Raw genomic sequence first — 22,999 nt, 5'->3', positions numbered from 1 at the left:
CAATTTAGGGAGAAGGTACCTGGTGCTTAGGGGATGAAAAGCAGAAGACTGTTCAGACAGAATGAATGACTGATGGTCCATCAAGAGAAAAGACACAGCGGAAGCAGCAAGAGGAGTTTGTGAAAGTTAGAGGGAAAGAGAAGAAAGAGGGTTGTGGGACAAGGAAGATTCACAGAAATGACAGCAAAAGGTCCTGAAGACAAAGTTTGAACAAAATGTTTCAGGAAACAGGAAGATGGAGAAAAAAGGGTATTGGAAGGATGAGCATGCACGAAGCAGCTATTGTGGAGAGAGTTGAATTAGGATTTGTGTCCTGAACGCAATGCTGTCATATTCAAGAACAGATGGACACACAGGAGGTGTCTGAGGCAACTTTGTGCAAGTAGCACGAAGGAGCTTTGCGCAAAGGATTTCTGCTGGAAGGAAGCATTAATACCAGTGGGATGTGGCAAGGACGACAGAATCATAGAATAGCTTTGGTTGGGACCTTGGCGGGTCATCTGGTCCAACCCCCTGCTCGAGCAGGGAAAGAAAATAATACATAGGAGATGAAAAATTCCCTTGCATCTTCACAGATAGAAAGTTAAGCCTTAGCTACACACCAGAAATGCATATCCAAAGTCAAACCTTCCCTTGGTTCTCTGTGGTTGATGTTGCCCTCTGGAAGCAATGCTCATCTTACAGATTACTGAAATTGCTACTATAATTGCTCTGGATTCTTTGCTATGGAGCACAGAGGTTTTTTGCATATCAAAAGCAGGCAAAAGACACACATGACAATCAACCTGTAGCTTGCTCTAAACACACATGCACATTTGATGCACAGTTGATGCCAGCACAAAACAAAGATAGGAAAAATATTTCTCATGCAAACTGGGTTGGTGGTTAATCAAGTGAATCGTACGTTTTAGAGAGGTATCCTAGCAACTCCCCAGCAGCCCCAAGTCCCGGCTGACAGTGCACACTGATGCAATTGTTCTCCTCCTGCAGACATCAAAACTTTGCAGCTAATCAAAGAGATAATTCGAAACAGGAGACCATGTTAGATTTGATCCAACAAAAGGGAATTTTATAAATGAGCAATGTCACCCGGGGCATCTCTTATGCTTAAAGTTGTCATCTTGGAACAAGAGTAGGTCAGGCTTAGTGAAGCCATGCAACTCTGGGAACAAAACCTCCCTTCCTACAATTGGCAGCACGATTCTCCTGAAGGCGTTCGCTTCTGCCATGTCGATTTTTGCTGGTCTCTGCTTTAGAGTACTTTGCAGAATTTATTACTATTTTCCTGAATAGCAAAGGCTCACCCAAAGCACCCTCTAGAGCACAAGTATCAGCAAAAGCCCTGCTGATGCTCTTGTAGCCATTTGCCCCAAGATGTTTCCCTGAACAAATTCCTACTCCTAACATGCCAGATTAGATATTCTTTCACATCTCCTGACAGTGCAAATAGGCTCTGGGCTAGCTGGATTGGACCTTCTGTCTCAGGATGAGCAATGTATAGCCTAAGCACATCCTCTCCAAGCATCCCCATTTTGGAAGCATTACAGATTTGCAATTCACCTTTTTAGGCATGTATGCAACAGGCAAAGCAAAATCAGAAACACAGGATTTATTAGGGTTCTGAAAAATCACTTTTTTTTTTTTTTTTTTTTTTTTTTTACACTCTTTAGCTAGCCCAAAGATACCACAGATCTGAGAAAAATATTCAATACGTTTAAGCATTTCCCAGTTCACTTTTCTTACCACTGTAGTGTTCTTCAGGCTTCAGTTCAGAGTTGTGAAGGGCATCCTAAGTTCTCCTACAGCTTACATCTCTTCTCCTGGATTCCAGAAGATGTACTACGCTCCCCCCACCCTCCACTGTTCATCTCCTCTCTGAAGGAGAAAAATCTTTATTCTTAAAACTTCTTGTTTTCTCTCTCAGGTGAGCCCTGACACCTGACCACCTTCATCAGATGCTCCTCAGATACCTTTGTTTCATGACCACTCTCCTGGGGATCAGAACTGGAAGACTAGTTTTCCTGGGGCAGTAATAATCTCCCTGAATATCCCACTAAAACAGTTAATCAAACTTTAATGATCTTTTCTTGTTGGAGTGGAAGAATTTCTCCCATTACCTTTGGTGGTTCAGAAGGAAAGCAAAACGCAACAGATCTAACAGCCGTATGACCTGAACACCTAACAAACAAAATCTACAACTGGACATAAACATCAGATCATGCACAAATCATCACCAAAGCATTTGTGACCTACTTGTTTACCACAAAAGATAGATTCTTTTGCAGTCAATCAAGTGCTATTAGACGCTGCCACCACTAAAAGCAACATGCAGACTATCTGGATACAGTAGTCGAGACCAGGGGTCAAGAGGACTACAGGGGATCAGCGTGCCCAATCATAAGGACCACAGACCCTTTTAAGACCTTGCAAAAGTTGCTTCCAATCACTAGAAAACTGTTATTCAACAGCAGAAACACTGCTTACAGATGTTAGAAGGACCCAAAGGTTTCCCCCCCACAAACAGAAGATTCCCTCTCAAAGCGCTGGCTTTATACATTTTAATTGTGACGGTATTTGCATACAAGTAATGCTAAAACTAGAAAGTGCAGCAAGAGAATAAGCTGTAGATAGACAGCAATGAGGGGAAAAGGGAAACTGTACCTGTGATACTGTTCCCAGCAGATTAATTTATTTTCACCTTCCTAACGCAGATACACCTTTTTTTTGTGCAAGTCACCGCAGTGTTTGCTTCAGGAAGAGCCTGGTAACAGGATGTGAACATTTGTGAACTTAAGAAGGGGCTGATAATATGAAACAGCTTAGAAACTATACATTTGTAATTGAAACAGCAGGGCACATCAGTTCAGCACGATAGTTAGAATTTGCCAGATGTTAATGGGCTGACTCGCAAAGAAACAAAAAACCAACTCTCCATACACTACATGATCCTTAATAACCGCTGCAGCTACATCATTGTTTTATGTCTTAGAATCCTCAACCACAGGAAAGAAAAATAAACAACCCACCCCAGCAGTATCTTCAGGAGCAAAGCGCCGCCTTCCAGAAGGGCAGCAGTCACCCACAATTAGGACAAGAAAGTTGAGACAAATAACCATCCACTCACAAACACCCACAGTGTTTACCCACAGACTTCTCCTACCTCTTACACCACAACATTCCCCCAAAGAAGTGATTGCGGAAGAGTAACACAGACAGTTAAACTCACTGTTGCTGGTCAGAACTGTCCTGACATTCTGATGATCTGCAAGCAAAACGGACCAGCTCAATTCTCTAATATTATAATCAATACAATTGGGACTGTAAGCCAGCAGGTGAACATGCGTTGCTCTTCACTACAGGGTGCCTAGTGAGAACGGTCCCACACACTGGGTCTGGATCTGTGACTAATTTTCTTTCTGGATGGGGGAGCAAACAAAGTTATTGCGTGATGCAGACACCAGCCTTTCTTTTCAGAAGAGCCATTGTGTTCAGAGAAATCGTGGCTCAAAGCATCTTGAAATCATGAGAATTCTTCTCTGTATTTTAGTATGTTTTGAATCAGGCTCATAGGGAGCATATCAGAGAGGCATTTCAAAACCTGTTGTTCTAGTAAGGAATGACCTTCAGCTTATTTTCTGGAATGCCTCTGCTAGATCCTTCATTGCCTACCTTTTTAATTTGTGTACATGGCACCATGCAGTGAATAACATTACCAGCAATGTTGCTACAACCCTCCCCCCCTCCCCCCCGTATCAATAACATGATATAAAAAGTCAGAACTTTGTGTTAAAGATGATCTACACACAAAAATTTTACTGAAGTCATTTAATAAAACCACTTTGTTAAAAAATGACTTAGTAATGATTGGAATTTTACATAGAAAATTCAGAAATTACAAAAAATGGCATTATATAATAAATACAACCTGAATATATGAGAAGAGTTAGACAAATTTGGTAGTAAGATCTACAGAAAACCTATGCAGAAGAGAGATCAGCTGTTCCTGAGTTAATTGTGTTTCTGTTGATATTCTTCTGAGATAACATGATTGCGGTGTAGAATATTCTCTTTCTACCTGAGCCTTTGTGCTAGGTACGTCTCTTCTATCCATTTCATGACACTGATGTTAACACATGCCTTCTCCTGACACAGTTAAGAGGCTCTTCGAATGCCTGAGAAAGAAAATATGTGAGGCCTAAAAGAAGTACTCCAAATGAAAAGCAGTGTACTGTCAGCAGCCTGCAGGTAAAAAAAAAACCCCCAACACTTCCTATGCTGCCTAGCCAGAGATGCTCATCTAGTAGCTGCCCTGAATGCCAGGGCTGCCGCATACAAGCTTGCTGCCTTCTTAGCCAACTCATTCTGCAATAAATAATAATGCTCCCTTGTGAGAAGTATAGTTTTACTTAAGATACCATTACACATCACTAAGTCTTAAAAATTTAGAGAGTGATGGCAAGAGAGAGAGGGTGAGAGCAAGCAAAGGGCAAGAGTGAGAGAGAGAAAAGGATGAGGGGGGAAGCGAGGGAACGCACATGAGAGCAAGAGTGAGAGGGAGCATGAAGGGTGCGTGAGAGAGCATGAGTAAAGGGCGCAGGTGAGTGTAAGCCTCTGCAAGTCCTTCCATTCCTATGGCATCCCTACCAGCTCTGCGCTACCAAGCCTCTTGGACCCGAGCCACAGCTGCACAAGTCAGATGGTGCCACACCGCAACAGTGACAGTCGCTCTGGAGCCCCAGTTGGGGCAAAAGCGTCTTCTCTGATTGACTGAAGCAGCCAGCCAGCGCCTACCTCATCTATCAAAGTCCCTCAGGACACCTTCCCTGTCTTTCTGCCAAAAGAGTCACTGCCACATCTCCAAGGTCTGTATTTGAGTATTACATTATAGAAGAACTTTCCTGCATATAGGTTAGGCTGTTCTATCAAAGTGCATCTTTCCTCTATACATATACCCATTTATGTAAATTATTCCTTCATAAGGCTTTACAATATATCTGAAATGTTTCAAATCTGTATCTAATAAATATTACATAAAAATATTTTTTCAGTATTTACATATGAAACATATAAAAATATGATCATTGTAAGATTACTTCTTCGATTTCATCTTCTAAAGAACCAAGGGTCTTAACTCCTGGCTTGCTTGTAGTGTGTTGCAAACGGTGTCTGTTCAGGTGTCTTCCTTCACCAAAAAGCTCATTGTCTTCTTTTACTTTGACTTTACTGTTTTTATCAACACGAAGAGTATTACTAGGGTCCCAGTCTATGTCAAAAGGTGTTGTATCATTAATTTTAGAAAGAAGGATGGTACCTGCATTGCTTCCAAAGAGTTGTTCCATTAAATTGGACTTCTTTTCTTTCTTACTGTTGAAATCTGCATTTTCCTTAACATTTTCTTCTAAGTTGTCACTTTGAGTAAGCCAACTCGGTCTCCCTGATCCTTTCCCAAAGGAAGGTACATAACTACCAAATGTTAACTCACTACTTAAATCTACAGTCCTCAGATTTCGTTGCTTCTGCCCTTGTGCTCCTGTGGCATCATCCTGGCTGTCATCTACAGGAAATCCATTAGTAACCTTCCCAGGAATCTCAAAGAATTGATTAGTTTTTTCTTTTTTCTCCAGGGAATCAGATTTTCTTGCTGTATTTATGAGTGGTGCTTGGGAAGCAGCTTTCATGTTTGTTACATTTTGAGTTTCTCTATCAATTTCTTGCATTTTAGCAAGCAGGAACTCTCTTTTTCGCCGCTCTTCCAGCATTTCAGTGCTTTCTCTCTCTACTTCAGGTTTGTGGATTTCTGTCTCCATCTTTGTTTTCTCTTCTTTATCCAAGGAAAAGCTGCTTTCTTTTTTCATTTTGTCATATTCTTCCCTTTCCCACTCTGCAGGAAATGTTTAAACGTTATTTAAAATGTTTTAGTTTTCAAATGCCTTTAAAAGATTATTTTGAAAATAATGCAAGCAAAAGCCATTGAGTTTTTAATATGGTCTTCTATGCATAATGTGGTTTTCCTACTGCAAAAATAAATTCTCCAAAAATTACAACTAAATTCACACCAGGTTCTCTGCTAAGATATAAAAGTTTACTGTCATCTTCCAAAGGGATTAGGACATTATCCACGTTTTAGAATTTTCAGAGGAATTTAATTTCTGCCAATTGCCTTCCCATTTCCTGGGTTTGAATGAAAATGAATACAACATCACTGATTTTAATAGTTCTGACTTGCACAATACTTTATTTTTCTTTGTCAGCACCACTGACATTAGGATGGTTCTGGGATATATGTTTGGGTTTTTTTTTCCATAAAGGGAACTACTCCTGTGAAGCTATCAGGCCACAAAGTCAAAGGAGTCATTATCAGTTTCACATAGTGAATGATTTAAAATATACTGCATCTGCTGCATACAGAAAACACCTTTACATGAGTGCATCACCACATGAACTCAATGAGACTGTCTGTGCAAATACCAAATGTCAGTTTGCACAGCTATAAAGGGACACCAAAGGTGCAAAACAGTAATAAACTTCTAGATAGAACCTGCAAATACTTATGTGCACAAGAAAAAGGAAGCTTCTCAGATATTTCTCTCTTCGAAAAATATTTTTCTATCAAGACAACAGACGTGTGTTTGGCCAAAAGTTGAATATGACTACTTGGCCCCTTCAACATACTAGCATTCCCCTTTGAACACTTTATTCAAATTTCTGACTGATGTTTTCACAAAGTTCCATGTTATCTATTGTACTTCAGATCAAACTTACAGAAATAACTGCAACAGTTCAGTTAATATATTTTAATATATGTATTTTTTCAATAGCATATCATTATACTAAGTTAGGTAAGGAGCTACCTTTCTGTATGTAAGGTGAGGAAAATATCAGCTTATACTGTAAGATGGGTAAAGTGGTCAAATCATCTTACTTGGAGACATAACAGAGCAGATTCTTGGCTTATGTAAGTTGTGCACTGATGCCAGTGGAGGTAGAAGATTTTTCAGAGAATTTACCTCTGAAAGCAGCTACAGATTTTTAGAATTCTTCCTTGTCATCTAGAATAAGTGTTACTGTTCGTTAACTATAATCACTGAAAGATTATTTTAACATGACAGGATGCAGCCCATCTAAAACACATTAGATTAACAGACTTATGAATGTAAGTCCTTAAGATGTTGTGAAAACCAAATGAATAAAAAAGCAATATTAAAATATAACGATAGAAACTGACATTTCTCAAATAGCCACACCAAATGATTCAGATAACCACAAGTGAAAAGAGAAACTACAATTTCAAATGATACAAGTGAAGTAGACATGTAGTGAAAAAACAGGCCATATTAAGGAAAGCAGATTTGTTCTACAATAGTAAAAACCTACTGCCTACCTCAATAACATCTAGCAAGTCACACACAACATCAGCATTTACCTGCTCTGTCATCCTTCATTTGTAAAGCAAAATCTCTCAGCCTTCACTACTTTTTCGTGGACAGCATTTTTTGCTGCTGCATAGTTAATCACAGCTGAGTACAAGGCACAGATTATTCTATATCCTGTATTTCTTCCGATTCTCTTTGCATAATATAACTGAAAATAATTTTCCACTGTAGTGATCTCTGCAAAATCATTTTGCTCTTCTCACAAGAAACTAGCAGCCTCACTTGATTAGTATTCTACGGTGTATTTTCCAGCCTTCAGCTGCCCATTTCCTTACCATCATGAACTTTTTGAACCCTCTCCTCTAAAGCCTGTATTTCCTGAAAATGTTTCAGTTTCTCTTCCTTTTCCCTGTCTTGGTCTTGTCTTAGGAGGTCTGCTTGCTCTTTCCATCCTTTGTCTTGACTTTCTTTTTCCTGAAATAAATTAATACAAAACTGAAACTGATGGGAAAAAATAATCAATAAAACAAACAAAGTCATATGAACTTCTATGTCATTCTCAAATCACATTCTTACTGCTAAACATAAAAACAAGCAAGTCATCTAAACCAAACCAGCTTTGACAACCCAGGGGTTTGGCCCTAAAATCTTATCACCTCTAGCATAGTTTTATGCACCTGAAACAAAATGAATAGACAACCAACTCTATTCTGTATTACACATTTCAGGAAAGTTGCAGCTCCAATGTCATAAAGCAAAGTTATCACTGTGTTAGGGTAGTTCTCTAGAAGTCAGAAGGTGTCTTTTTCAAGGACTTTAATAGAAGGCCAGGCTCCACCACCTTCTTCTTTTAACAAGCAAGCAATCAGTTATCCTCTATTTCCACAATCTGATCTTTTTACTCAAGTGAGTGGGTTGTAGATTCAGACAGTTTCACAGTGGTACTTAAAGTTATGGAGTATTAAGTAACAAACAGTGAAAGAGAAAGGTTTAATCTTGGCTGAAAAATTCAGCTAGTGAGTATACATACATATTTAAAAGGAAAGAACCTGCAGAAAAGATATTAATGTCAGCAGTAAAAATCACTAACACAGAAAAGTAGTGGCAATGAAGTGAAGAAAAAGCCAGCGTAATCCAACATGTGGATGCTAACTTTGTAGCTTGTGCCTATTTTAGAGCAAAATAAGCTTCTAGATTAAAATACACTTCTAAGAGAAATAAGAGAAATAGTTACTACTTAACGAACAAAGAAAATATGACTATTAGCCAAAACAACTTCAAGTATTTTCCCTTCACGTACAAGATTATCATTATTATATTTAAAAAAAAACAAAACAACTTCATAAAGAGATGGTGGCCAAGTATTTAAAATGCTTAACTTACAAAACTGATGAAAGCACAGGCTACCCAAATCTAACTTATACTACTTAAAGCAATAGCCATACACAAACTAGAGAGCTTTGTAAGATGACATATAGCTGGACTCCATGAGCTGCACTTGTATCAACTGTGCGGTTCTGTAACTCACACACTGAAGTATATGCTGGACGAATGCATACATTAAACTACATCCATACTTACAGAAAGGATTTTGGAAGAGAGAACATATGAACAAAACAGGCATGAAAAAGCTTCAGTCCTACCAGGAAGACAGTCAAGACCATCATCAGAGCATTATTTCTGACAAATAGTCCTAGCCTTATGCAATCAGAATTTGTACAATTGGTACCAGAATCCGTGTCATTCTGACTTCTAATACCTTACAAATCTCTTTGATTTTAGCCTGAGGTCACAGAAGTATTAGCAATACTTCTACTGGTACTATTTTATAATTAAAAGGGAAATGGAAAAACAAAAAAATCCAACCATATTCACAAAGCTGGAAAAAGGACAGAAGAAATACCAGCACTATGACAATAAGAGGAAGTGTTAGATTTATGCATTGTGAAATAAATCTGGAAAGTAAAAGAAGCCATAATTAAGACCAAAGCAAAAAGAGAGACAAGGCAACCAGCACTGTTACAAGAGATTGCTCAAATAAGCATTAGACATAAAGAAAAGGGGAGGAAATCAAAACGAAGTCTTAAAAACTTCAAAGAAATGACAGTGGCAGAAAAAGAAACAAATTGAGCTAATGGTTATTAGTAAGATATAGAATATGATGAACTAAGTGTCACAAAGATGGAGTATGATATTTCTGGAAGGGTAGAGTTTCTCTTAAAGATCAGAATGTTTTCTAAATTATATTTTCTATATATTTATATTTGTATATGTACATATATTTTCTAAAATATAAGCTCTGCATTAAACATTCAGTCTGATAGATGAGTTATCTGGAGCAAGTCTCAAATTTTTATGCAACTCACTATTTTAGGAAGAATTCCTTGTTTCTTGTTTACTGTGTCACCACAGACAAGTTCTGATTCTGGAAGAAATTCTACTGGTGAGAAGTATCCACTGGTCTGTACACCTTTTGTGAGCTGTGCTCCTTTTTTAATATTTTGGTTGTTGGCTGTAGAAAATACAAACTAATTAAATCATGTTTTCACTTGAAAATATCCCACTATATACCTATCTCTCATTTTTAATGATTTGCAGCAAACATAAAAGACTGTATCGGAGTCAATGGAAGTGGAAAGTACTGACAAGTTTCATATAGTTGTTTTCAGCATCTGTAAAAGCTTATTAAAAAAAATTGCATGCAAAACTTCTACTGGAAAAAAAAAACCCAAACCACCTTAAAGCTACTTATAAAGCCATTACAGTCTACTGAATATTTGTTAAAAAATCCCCACAAAATATCTCACTCATTTTATTGCTTGTCACAGAAGCTACATGTAGAGAAGCAAACTCATAAAATCAAAATTCACTTATTTGCATCTTTGAAACACATACACTTATCTCTGTGGAATGACATTTTAAAAAATCTGAACCTGAAATGGAATAATAGTAGAGTATCTATAATAAAATGAGCAGCAGACAAACTGTTTGAAATGCTGGCATTAAATATTTAAAACAGTCCCATAAATTCCTGCTTCTTCTGACAAGTAGATTCTACTGATCCAGTGAAAGTAGTCTAAGTACACACACAGACACACATATATACACACATATTTAAGTGGGTAGCATAAGGCTTGAGGCTGCCTTGTCACGCCAGAAGAAATCACTGCACTGATACTTTTAGAAGATTATGTTCTGGGACATATGTACTCTTTGAGGGGGGAAAAAAAAAAAAAAAGAGTGCAGCTCATCTGACAGACAGTAAATTTGAATTAGTAAAAAATAAATAAAAAACATCAAAATATTCATACCAGTGAAGTTACGTATTTTTAAAGCCTCTGTAATTTATTGTCATGTAGACATTATCTATGATCTATTAGAGAATTTACTAAACAATCTTGCCCTCCTCCTTCACCCAGGAACATCTGGTATGAAAGGAGTTAAGAACGCTGTTTGATGAAGTTCTGGGTTTTGGTTCTGCTGCAGTTAGAGAATAGTCAAACAATGTGCCCTTCTTTGTAACCAGTGCTGTGTTCTTGAACAAGCAGTGGTAGGGTCAAACACTGACTAGCATGAATGATATAACCTAACAGAGTTATTTAAAAGTGTTGCTATTAATTTTTCTGCCTTTATTGCTTTATATAAGTTACCTCTTTTTCTTTGCATAATATCCATGTCTTTTCTTGGTGACAGCTTCAACATACGATTAGCATATATATTTTTTGCTTCAAGTTCTCTTTCTTTTTCCTGTGAATGAAAGAGGTAGGTATAACAATGAGTTACTAACTTTTCATTTACTAGTCATTAGCAAAGCTGTAAATTAAATTAAAAATACACGTTGTAAATAGAAACAGAGTAAAGTAATCAATAGTTAGATCCAATGTTTTAAGGAGAACAATCACATTCCTAACTTTGCTTATGCTGTAAGAAAGCAGATAGAACTTTCCCCCCAAAAAACTCACTAGCAAAATATTCTGGAAAAAAAAAAAGCCTCTCTGCAGTGAAAATAAAACCAAATGCCAATGCTTCCATAAAGTTGAATAAGACTTACAAAGTATGTATAGATTGCACAACTGAATTTTCAGTGTTGTAAAGAGTTAAACATTTCAATGCTAGCAATGTTACTTGTCACAGGGCATGTCAGTGCCACAGAGCAGAGGCCCACTGCATCACAGAGACATATTTTTCTTTCATGACATTTATTGAATAAAATATAGAAATGAACAGCAAGTTATCAGAAATCATCTGATAATGAAAATATTTTCAAAATATTAAACCCTCCACTAACAAATCAGGCTTAAAACACTTACTCTAAACAAATAAGTTTTTGAGTTACTAACACTACTGCTACTTGCTTGATAGCTACTGAGGTGGTAAACTGGTGCACCTCCATTATGCAAGTATGTTTGAGACCTGGGGTTTCAAGGAAATTCTCCTAGAAACTAAGTACTTTAGCTCAAGTCTTATTTAATTTTTTTTCTAAAGATAAACTGACTAGGTAGAACATAATATTTTCAGTCCTTAAATTTAGAATTTGGGCAATGATGGGGTGGGGGGATGCAAATAAACCGTTGCACAAATTTAGCAACACACATGGATATCACAGATACATTAAATTAACCTTTACACAAACCTACTGTAATGCAAGTACAGTAGTAACATAAAGTACTGTATATACCTGCAGCTTTAATTTTAAATTCAAGCCTTCAAAACCTAATTTTCCAGTAGATATTGTGGTTTAATCGCAATGCTTGGCTATGCACTTGATCTTGCTTTTCTTAACTAGTGCTAACAATAATGATTAACGTAGAGACATTCCTGTTACAAACACTGTAGGGTCAGAGCACAGAACATTTCAATTTAAAGCAGGAAAAGAACTCACATGTGGTATATAATTAAGTACACATCAGAGAGTGCAGTCACTGGTAAACTATTCAAACCTGATTACAGATACTTCCACAGATAAAATGCCAGAACATGGTTAGCAACTTGTATTGCTTCACATTTTACCTTCAGCTTCTGATTTAGTTGATGAAGCTCTTCTTGGAGAACTCTGTTTTCTTCTTGAGCCTCATACATCTTTTTTTTCTTTGAATGTAACTCTCGTTGAAAACTGCTACCACTTAATTCAAGATTTTTTTCCAGATCCTTCAATTAAAACAAAATAGTATTTTTTTAATAACTGAAGGACTTTTTTATAGTCAAATTACTTAAATAAAATTACAGTAAACCAGGTCTTGCATTCAAATATCGGGTCCACCATTGCTGTAAGACTGAATACATTTAAACCCTTAATCCTAACTTTGAGGGGGCAGACAGAGCACCTGCAGATGCTGCAGCTCATCCTTCTGGAGTATTGAGAGGTGATTTGAGGACATAATGGGAACACACACTACTTTCTGCAAGGCTCTTGGCACAGTGGACCTCCAGATCTCTAAGACAAATCTCAAACTGATGGTTAAGAAACAGAATACCTCCCTGAAAGTGTGGGATTAGAAGGAAGAAGACAAGACATAATTTTTAACCTTCCTACTAGAAACAAATTTGTGATTGTGATTTCATTTACATACCCTCATCTTGCAATAGCTGTTTTAAGTGAACCTGTGATGATGAGAGAAGGAAAAATAGTAGAAGAAAATCCCTTACTTTTTAGAGCATGATTCATTGTAACATCATCCAGTACTACAAATGCTGAAATACCTGATCATAAAACTACAGATGCCAGACGGTGACACTACAGGGTGAGGTGATTTGGGTAACTCAGCAATTTATATCTTCGTATTTTGGGATTTATTTTATGAAAGCTTAGTTTCCAGCTTAATCCTTTGGATTTCCAGATCTATTATCTCTGTAATGTAATTTAGGTTTAGTTACCAATATAGACACCAAACTTTAACACCATTTTAATGACCAACATAATTTCAGCTAAAAATAGTATGGCATACAACTACCAACAGTTTAATAGTGTTAACACAGTTATTTTTAAATAAGATGAGTTTTTAGATATGTTTACAATGTAGACATGTTTACAAAAATGTAAACATTCTTGCTGAACAAATTAAAATATATTGCACAAAATTCTTAAAATGGATACCCGTAAAATGTTCTAAAGCTCATTTTGGTATTAAAAAAATTGCTGTAATTTTGTTCAGCTCAGCTCTCAGATGTGCAGAATAGTGGACAATCAAACACTGCATGAATGCAGTCCACAAAATTGAAAAAGAATTGCTATATATATGTTTTTTAGAATTTTAGTATACAGTTCCCTAAATACCCAGAAAATTTTTAACAAATGCTTCCCCTCCAAGAGGATAAATTAGATTGCATAATGTTATATTATAGCTGTATGCCTTTCTGAAACATTATTACTAGTTATAAAAACACTTAAAAGCACAAGTCTGCAGTATATATTCTGACAAAATATACTTAATTTGTAAACAGAAATTTGAATGCACAACTACCAAGTATGTAACTATATAATCACCTTGGATATAATTTACTTGATGCTACTTATGTGGGAAAAAAAAAAAAAAAAAAGAATAGTCTTCTATTTGCTTCACAACTGTGAAAAAATACAATTCATGAAGCTCATTATGGTAAATTCTGTACCAGAATTTCTTACAAAAAGAAAGTCATCTCACCTTAATTCTTTTTTCACTGTCCTCTAGCCTGCTCTCTGCATAGGCCAGTTTCTTTGCCAGGTCATCTCTTTCGGCAAGGTGCTTATCTGCAGACAGCTTTTTCAGTTTCTGCAAGACAGTTTTTGTTCTGTACAGTTCATCTTCCGAATCTTTCAGCCGTCTCTCAGTTGCACGTTCTCTCTCTTGAGATTTTCGTAGGCGCTCCCTTAATATTCTAATCTCATTGTTGTGCCGAGCAAGGAGCTGAGAGATTTCATTTTCCGTATCTTCAAACTTATTCAAGGCTTTCTCCTGCCTGTGCTGAAGCCTCTTCAGTGCCCTGTTTTCCTTCTGCAGCTCATCTAGTTTGATGTGGAGTTCAGTCAGTTCATTTCGGAGCTCATTGATTTTCAGCAGCCTAGCAGAAAGAACTCTTTTTGTAACAAGATCTATATCTTTTGCAGGAGAATCCCTAGTGAGGCTCTGAGAACGGAAACCCCACCGTGTCCCTCTTTTGCTTGGTGCGTATTTGGAACCCAATTTCTTTGTGGCTAAAAGAAAAAATAAAAAGCATGTTTACTATAAGACAATGCAGTTTGTCTGTTCAGACATCCTTCTTGGAATAAAGCTCTGCCTGAAACAATTTTACAATACTTAGCAGAGACTGCAGCTTTCAAACCAGACAATAAAAGGCATATATATGATAGACTTATGCTCCTTTTCATAGATAAGAAATGGAGATTTATGTTTGTGATCTACTCTAAGAGGTAATATTTGCAGCCATCAATACAGGACCATTGTAAAGTAATCATCTGCAAATCGTATCAGAAATAACAGTCATATTTTGTTAATATTTGATGATGTTTATTAAACTGTTTTAGAAATACTGTACTTTTATGCATATAATATTATCAAATGCTTTTAAAATGGCAACAATTAGCTGAGCATTAGCTAGTTATGTATTATGCAAGATGTAATTCTCTCAGACAAATGCAGTACTATTTTCAAATCCAGCTGCCATGCTTACAGACAAAACAGCAGATTTCAAAGGCTCAATGCAAAAAGCCTCCAAAGCAACGTTATAAATCCCATGAAAATTCAGTTCTCCCTTGAATAATTTATTCTTGTATCCAAGTTATTTTCCACACAGTATCGTTACTTGATTACTAGTATGCATCACTCGCATTCCTATTTGATATGATTATTTTATTATCATCCCCATAGAAACAAAATGTTTAGCTTTTATCTATCTTATTTGCCTCTCAAGCCACATTCAAAGAATGAAGCATATAATCCACCAAAAACATCTCTTAAAACAACTGAATATATAAAGAGTGCAAAATTCATTAAGGTACATCAGTGTTCGGAAGAAACATACTGAGCAGCAGCTTATAATTCAGGCTTGAAAGCTGGGATACAGCAATAGTGCAGTTACCTATACACAGACAGTGAGTGTGCGTGACACCAAATTCTTTCTCCCCTTTGGCACTCACCAAGTTTTTATTCTAAAGAGAATATTTTACAGCAAAAATAACAGCTTTAAAATATTTTCTTATAATTTCCTCTAAACATTTTGCACAAATACTCGTTCATTTTCTGCTTAATGCTCATTTTTTCCACAGCTTGGGCAAATAAAAGAAGGGTTTTTTTCCTTTACAAAGAACACTTATGTCACATTCAGGTGTGAAAAGATTATGTAACACAGGCGCTACAGGAATGATGCCACTCCTATCACTAACTAAGGGAATTCCCATTAACCCTAGACTTCCAGCCTCTTCCAAGAATTTCTCCACATTTAGGCCAGAACAGAAAATTCCAATACCAAGTTTGCACTTTTGACCATATAGTTAAATTGGGGAACAGTGTTTTTCAAGAACAACATGACATTCACAATACCTTCATGTAATAATTATGTCCAATTCTGCTACATAATCAAAGAACTAGTCATTCATTTGCCCCCTCCAAATTAAACAGCACAGCGGAACCACAGTTTTTGTTTCCCAGAAAGCTAACCCATGACTGCTATGGAGAAGATGCCACTTCTGAACAGAGAAGCTCAGCAAAACCCCAGTTGCAACAGGACACCAACACTGTCAAGGATCTGAAGAGATACACTCCCTGGGCAACTTCAATATTTACAGTTAGATCTTCTGGCACACTCTAGATCATCATGTTGACCAAATGATTCATACGGTATCAAGCACTTACGAATGAAATAGAGCACTTCCTCAAGGCAGGATATGCTCTGACTTCACCAGAAAATGTGTGCAATTACTTAGAACAAGCTGTCAAGTGTGGCAGAGACGCTTCACATCCCTACTTCAGCCCAGGACCTGTATAACCATTCTCTCCCTTTTTGTAGGGATGTTCACTTCCCCACAATCTCAACCAAGAAAGCAGCTCATGTAGGTGAGGTGTGTGTGAGGGAGCTCAAAGTGGAGCTATTTCATCTCAAATTGGAGACATTTTACCCTCCAGGAAGGACCAGGAAAAGCTTTCTTTTGAATTTCCACATGCACCTAACTTTCACCAAACACATTTTCTCTCTCTTGCCACATTAGTGGTCTTTCATTTGTTTGTTTTTTTGAAAGTTTTTACAGTATTACACTGTAGAGCTTAGTCAACTAGACCTCCACAAGAGAGATATCTTTAGGGGTATTTTGTCAGAGAAATTTTAACAATTGTCTCTCTTTTACTGACTGCATAGTAAGGACTTGCCTTGAGTCCTTGGCTTCGGGTCTTTTTGTCAAAGACAAAAAGAGAGCATCAGCATGATTCAACAAAAGGCTAGTATAAGGGCCACATTCACTTGTTAAGAAAAATACGAATAATTCTGAAAATCACAAAAAATCCTCCTCATGCAGGAACAGGTTAATTTCAGTTTTCAACGCAGCAGTTACAGTCTACCTGCCATCTCTAGCATAATTCACATGAACCTTATTTGTAGATTCTCATAATGGTAGTTACCCACTTTTATTTCAGCTTTCAAAGATAATTAAGTCTTTAGAGCAGTTACAAAGCAGCAATTTCTGCTATCTACCTACCTTGGTAGTGCACAAGGCTGTTTGAAGTTTGTGTTTTGTGATCTCTTTTTTCTTGGCTTGTAGACGGATAGCTTAATGTTGGTGACTGGCCAGATGAATGAGATGCATTATCTTCATCTGAATAATAGGAGTCACTATTTTTATCCCCATCTGATTTCCTGTCGTGTTCAGAATCTGGGCTCCTTACTCTTTCTCCCATTTTTCAGATTTAACTGCTTTCCAGATTTTTCTCAAAGACTGTTCATTTTGACACAAAGGACCTTTTAGTTGTCACAATGGCAGCAGCTGGATTATTTCCTTGGATTTGTCATCTTCATCTCCAAAGCATAAGATCTTTGCAGTTCAGTTCAGCAAGCAGTAGTTATCATTCAGAATGCATTTTTTCTGTAACAATTTAGAGGAAAAAATGGTTTTGCTGTTTTGTTAAGATAGAAAGGTAAAAAAAACTGTAAAATGATTCAGGATTCCTATAACCTTATGCCACGTGCTGTGCTACATTAGTCTTATTATTTATATTAAATGTGACAGGCATCACTCTAGGGATGCTACTAGTATTACACTCAGTACTTTGAGGCACTTCATCCCCAAAAGAGAAATCAGAAAATTAGCACAGCTAAATCTAGAATAAGAAATTACTCCCAGGTTAGAGAAAGGGGAAAAGAAGCATTTGGAAAACAAAACAGAAGACAAGTGAAAGCTTGACGCTAGTCAAGAAAATAATTTAAACATTTTAAAACTTTTAAACCAAATAAATTAACAACTTATTCATGTGACTACAGTTATTTGTAGAATTTGACTAAATCTGCCATATCTCAATTTCTGACACTCCAATGATGTTAAATAACGGGCTTGAAAATCAGTTGTCCCATTTGTCTGGAGGACATTCTGTCCCTAACCGCTAATGAGACTGTATCTATGTATCACAGTCTTTGTCCCGGAAAGTACTCTTGTACCCTACATCACCTAGTGTTTCATGCCTTCAAGAACTGGCAGGAGCACACACATTTGTGTCATGTGCTTTATAGGAAAATGCAAATACAGCCTTTTGGTTTTTTTTTTATCTGATAGGAGAGACCACACTGCTAGTATATGGTAAACATTATATCTGCAGCAGGTATAAAACGAGAAGGGCTGCTCCTGCAGCCTGTCTTTTGATGAAAACCGAAAAATCCCCTAATCTCAAGGTAAAATCACCTTATTTTGCATTTTTGGAGACACTTCCTGAGAATATAATGGAGCAAACATATCCAAAGTTTTCCTCACCTTCTCAGTCAAAAGAATTTTCTCATCAGTTTAGGAAGTATTCTACTGACTACGCTCAGCCTCCCATGTCTTTCGTCTCACCACTCTTCACAGCCCTCAAGCTTATTTCGCCATCTATCTCCCTTCAATCTAACTTCAGGACATCAAGCCTCTAATGGGTGAATAAATAGGACTTGCATCAGAGCCCATCAGTTCTGCCTGTTGAATGACATAAGCTCCTAGCCCATTTCTAAATGGTAAAGCAAACCACACACACAAAATTGAGCAGCTTTCAATCAAAGCTCTTCTACGCTGCAGGGCATACAATATACCTGTAAATGAGCTGTAAATTTTTCACTATATTATTTCCCAATAAACTAAACTTAGCATGCTTCTCAGCCTTCTATTCCACTGTCTATACATGCAGAATCACATAGCCAAGGAGAACAGAAGTGTCAGCTGCCAAGACAGGTTTCATTACAAATTCAAGCTTTCTGGCCCAGTTCACTAGTTAGCACAACTCTGTCTCCAGTGACTGGGATACATTTGCCCTCATAATCTATACAGAAGGAATTAGAGGAATAAATATTCCAACAGATTTCTAAACTGGGAAGCTGCTGGGAAATTAATACTGAATTATTTGCAAGAGAGTGTTGTTCTTTACTTAGGGAGTAACTTTCCAAAATAATGTTTTTTAAGCACCTAAATATTTTCAAAGTGGCCCAAATAAATTACATGCCTAAAACTTATGTCAGAGAGGATTCTGATAAAAACTAAAATTGCACTGCAAAGCCCAGAAAGAAAACAAGCTATGCTTGAGATCATTTCTCCTAGAGATTGCTAAACACATGCTGGAAGGTATCAGTTACAGCGAACATTCAAATGATCAGTAATGACTGTCCTTTTTCCTTCTGAAATAATGCAGTTATTAAAGATGTTTCAAAAGTATATACCTAACTATAATTGTATTATCTTGTTTGTCTTTAAGTGCAATGAAGACCCTCAGATATGTTCATGAGTGCAAAACTAAGATCATGTAAGAATATTAGAACACATCAGGGTGCATCCCTACTCCCAAACAGCTCCACTCCTAAGTCCTGGCCTCACAAACATCTGCGCAGAATGTATGTTATTTTGCTCCTTGAAGAGCAAACCAAGCCCGAACTGAAACACAGGCAGAGTTTTGGGGACAACCTGTTCTCTACAGGGTGCACATGCAAGACTGCATCAGTTCTGTCTCCACAGGACAGAATCTCAGGGAATGCAAAAAATATAAAATAAAATATAAAATAATATATTTATATTAAAATACTAAAATAATATAAAACATAAAAATAGTACTCTGGAGGGCTGTAACACAGACCTCATATTATTAGTCATCCTGACTGAACAAAAAACATTAAACACAGTAGTTGCATTTGTAACCCACACAAACTGTGGTGTTGTCATTGACACCACAGGCTTCATTTCCAGCTAACAACATGGGCCACAAAACTTGTCAGACTTTGTCTGAACTCATCTTGGGTGCCTGGAGCTTTGCTATAGCTTATTTAGCTGCAAGAAAATTAGTTAACAACCAGGGAACTTATTTGTTTTAGCTTTTTGCTTTGCTTTGTACAATTGTCTAGCACCTACCGTTACATTTATGTTTATAAATAACAGACAGCAATAACAAGTAGTTATTCTGTGCAGAGAGAACTATCTACAACCCTTGCAAAAGCGCAGCATAGAGGAATACAGGCATGGGGTGACTGCAGGGGCCTGAAAGCACAAAACCAGGACAATACTGGGGCCCTAAGCTATAACATCTCACCTGTGCTCAATTACTGGTCATCAACACGGGAGCTGCGTAAAATCAGTTTTATAGGCAACATATAGATCAAAGAACAAGTACTCAACATACGTAAAACACACCACGTAGTAAATTCAGATGTAATGTGGAATCATGAATCAATATATAGAATAGAACAGAACAGAACAAAGTGCAAGGTACACGGTGCATTAACAAGCATATAAAAATGATCCCAAATGGACCCAAGGCAAGGAGGAAGAAACCATCACCATCCTCCTCCTGCCAGGGAAGGATTTGGGATACTGATGACTTGCTGTAAAGACTCCCCCCTCCCAGCTGAAGCCAGTCAAGTCTCAGAGGGAGAGTGGGTGGGTGAAGATAACACCAGAGAAAGGGTTTGGTACTAAAGTTTGTGCCTGTATCACTGTAACCATATATAGTTTGAACTGTGTTAGTATCCGGACTAATACTAAGTCTTTGATTAGACCATTAAGATTTTAATTAGACTAACAATCAATTGTTGGCTCTGCATCTGTGTTCCCTGTTTCACTCATAACAACACGCTGAATAAAACAAACTGGTGGGAATTCAAGCAACCCAGACTGTTACTTGGATGCAAGCCTGTCCCAGGGCCACAGGGCACGTGTGGCACCCAGAGGAATCCTGGACTCCTGGAGTGGGCACATCAGCGTTAGAGGCACCACCATATCTAGAGGTGTTAACCTAGCCCTGTGTGGAGGCAGGGATTACTCTATGGGGCAAATATCTTCAACAGTGTAGATATAGCCAAGAAACACCCAAATTTTGTCTGCCTTCAGGACACAGAAGGACAGAAAGAAATCATCATGCACAGACTTTTTCTTGAGAACAAAAATGAACGAAAACAAATGGGACTGCATTTAGGGAAAACATAAATGCCTACAGTTCAATCATCAAGATGTCTAATTATATATATAAAACAAGAACACTCACTTTCACTTACTGACTTAAAGCTGATCAGTTATTTTATAGTCCCACAAGTGTTCACTGAAGAGGCAATAATCTTTTTGAAGAATGCTTTTCATAACTCAGTGTATTTAAAACAGACAAATTGTAAGAACTGGAGGATTAGAATTATCCATCAATTCTGTACTGGATATTCCCCACTTTTGAGAATATTTTGCTAAGTATCATTTTGACATACAGCAACATAAATGAACAGTAATTTTTGATGCGTTCTGGAAGTACTTTAAAAAGCAATGGACTGAAAACAAATTGAAAAAGGTGAACCAATAAAAGCTCCCTTGAGGAATCGCCAGAAACATTTTGTGAATCTGCAAATGGTTTTCAGTTTTATATACTGGTAATATTACCATATTTTCCATACAAAACAAGAAACCTTAGTCTGTCAAGTCTTGCCAAATTCAATTTTCCACCAGTTTATAATGTAATTTGATTAACATGAAGAATGCATAGTTTATCTTGAGAACGAATGAATCACTAGGATATTTGAGTTTTACTTCAGTTAGCCTAAGGACTGTCTAATTAAGAAACGCTTTGGTTCATTGACTTTTCAATTGTTACCAACTAGTTTGAGTTGATTATAAAATAAGTTCAATTTGTGTGAGTAAGATCCACAAAGATACTAAATGTACCAGGGGAAAACAGATAAGTTTGTGAGGAGTGAAACACTGGGTTAGCAGTGGGTCTGCTAAGCTTCACCACCACCAAAACTCCAATCCCCTCCCTGCAAAAGCTCCATGCATGCTTTTAGAAGCCTAATACATCAAGATCACATCAGTACAGAATGGCTGAAGTAAATCTGGGACTTGTACAAGCTTTAGAAACAGTTTGGTTTCCAGAATTTCATACTCCTTCACTTCAGCAACTTATGCTATTGCTGTTATTTACATATTTTGTATTGAAAACATGCTTATTATTACAAAAACCAGTCAAGCTCCAGGTCACTGCAAAGGACATGACAGACAAAATAGAGAACACAAAACAACTGCAATGGTGACGGAATATCACTCCTAAGTAAATCACAGAAACAGAAATTGAACTACTGGATTACAGGTATTCAGTAATAGACAGAAAGGAAAATTACTCAGTAATTCTTCTCACAGTACACCCAGAGCTTAGTTCTGTAATGCAAAACTCCTAAAACTTTTTAAGTCCTTTTCAATCTTAATACCCTTCTAAGACCAGAAGAAGCTAGATGCTTTTACTGGTCACCATATGACACTTCCTGAGTACAAATGCTGACCTCTAACGGTCCACTCAGTTTTTTCAGCTATTGTGAGAGGGGGACAGCGCAAGAGCGAGCCAGTTTCAGACAAGTACAAAAGCATCAATCCAAATTATTAAAGTGCTTAACTAAGAACAAAGAATAACTTCAAAAGAAATTCGTCTCCCTCCTCTTCCTCCACCCATCTTTTTCACACCCAAATACTGTAGTTTTTCCAGAAAAGAGAGGAGCAAAAGAATTTACTTGTATCACATCAAAACATATTCACCGATGAGGCTTTACTGAGGAGCAAATATTTTATTAGGGAAGCTTTCTGCAGCTGCTGACTTAACGGTATGCATTTCTTCCAGGTCTACCAGCTTTTGGTGAATTAAAAGCCTGTATGGCTTTAAAAGCCAATGTTAAATTTATCTGACTCTGTGACAGTAATACTTAGTGTTACTTTCATCAGCAGATCTCAAAATGAAAAAGTTGCTTTAAGTCCCAGGTCAGAGATGAGGAAACAGTAGTCCAAATAGGTAATATGCAGGCCAGTCCTACAACCAGGAAACAAGATTATGTTTCTAAATCCTTTACCAAGGAGGCCCATGCCGTCATTCATATTTCCACCTATACCTCCGGTGTGTGTAGACTTACCTAGTTCAACTTCGCCGTTCCTGAAAGCAGCTGTGCAGTTCCCAAAGTGTAAGCAAGCAATTTTC

General features: G+C 37.3%; 1 protein-coding gene across 1 annotated transcript; it reads right to left on the bottom strand.

Annotated features, from left to right (window-relative positions):
• Nucleotides 1-3,829: 3,829 nt before the first annotated feature.
• Nucleotides 3,830-22,997, bottom strand: LCA5 (lebercilin LCA5). The gene is made up of 8 exons (XM_050893723.1): nt 22,935-22,997; nt 17,038-17,421; nt 14,015-14,544; nt 12,384-12,521; nt 11,024-11,120; nt 9,740-9,885; nt 7,709-7,847; nt 3,830-5,881 (listed from the first exon to the last, which is right to left on the bottom strand). The coding sequence occupies exons 2-8, from the start codon at nt 17,234-17,236 to the stop codon at nt 5,079-5,081; spliced, it is 2,052 nt and encodes a 683-aa protein (XP_050749680.1). The 5' UTR covers nt 17,237-17,421; nt 22,935-22,997; the 3' UTR covers nt 3,830-5,078.
• Nucleotides 22,998-22,999: the final 2 nt, after the last annotated feature.

This window comes from Gymnogyps californianus, chromosome 3, assembly GCF_018139145.2.
Source record: "Gymnogyps californianus isolate 813 chromosome 3, ASM1813914v2, whole genome shotgun sequence".
Classification (NCBI taxonomy): domain Eukaryota; kingdom Metazoa; phylum Chordata; class Aves; order Accipitriformes; family Cathartidae; genus Gymnogyps; species Gymnogyps californianus.
Note: the sequence above shows the minus strand (reverse complement) of the source record. Positions and strands in the feature narration are given on the sequence as shown.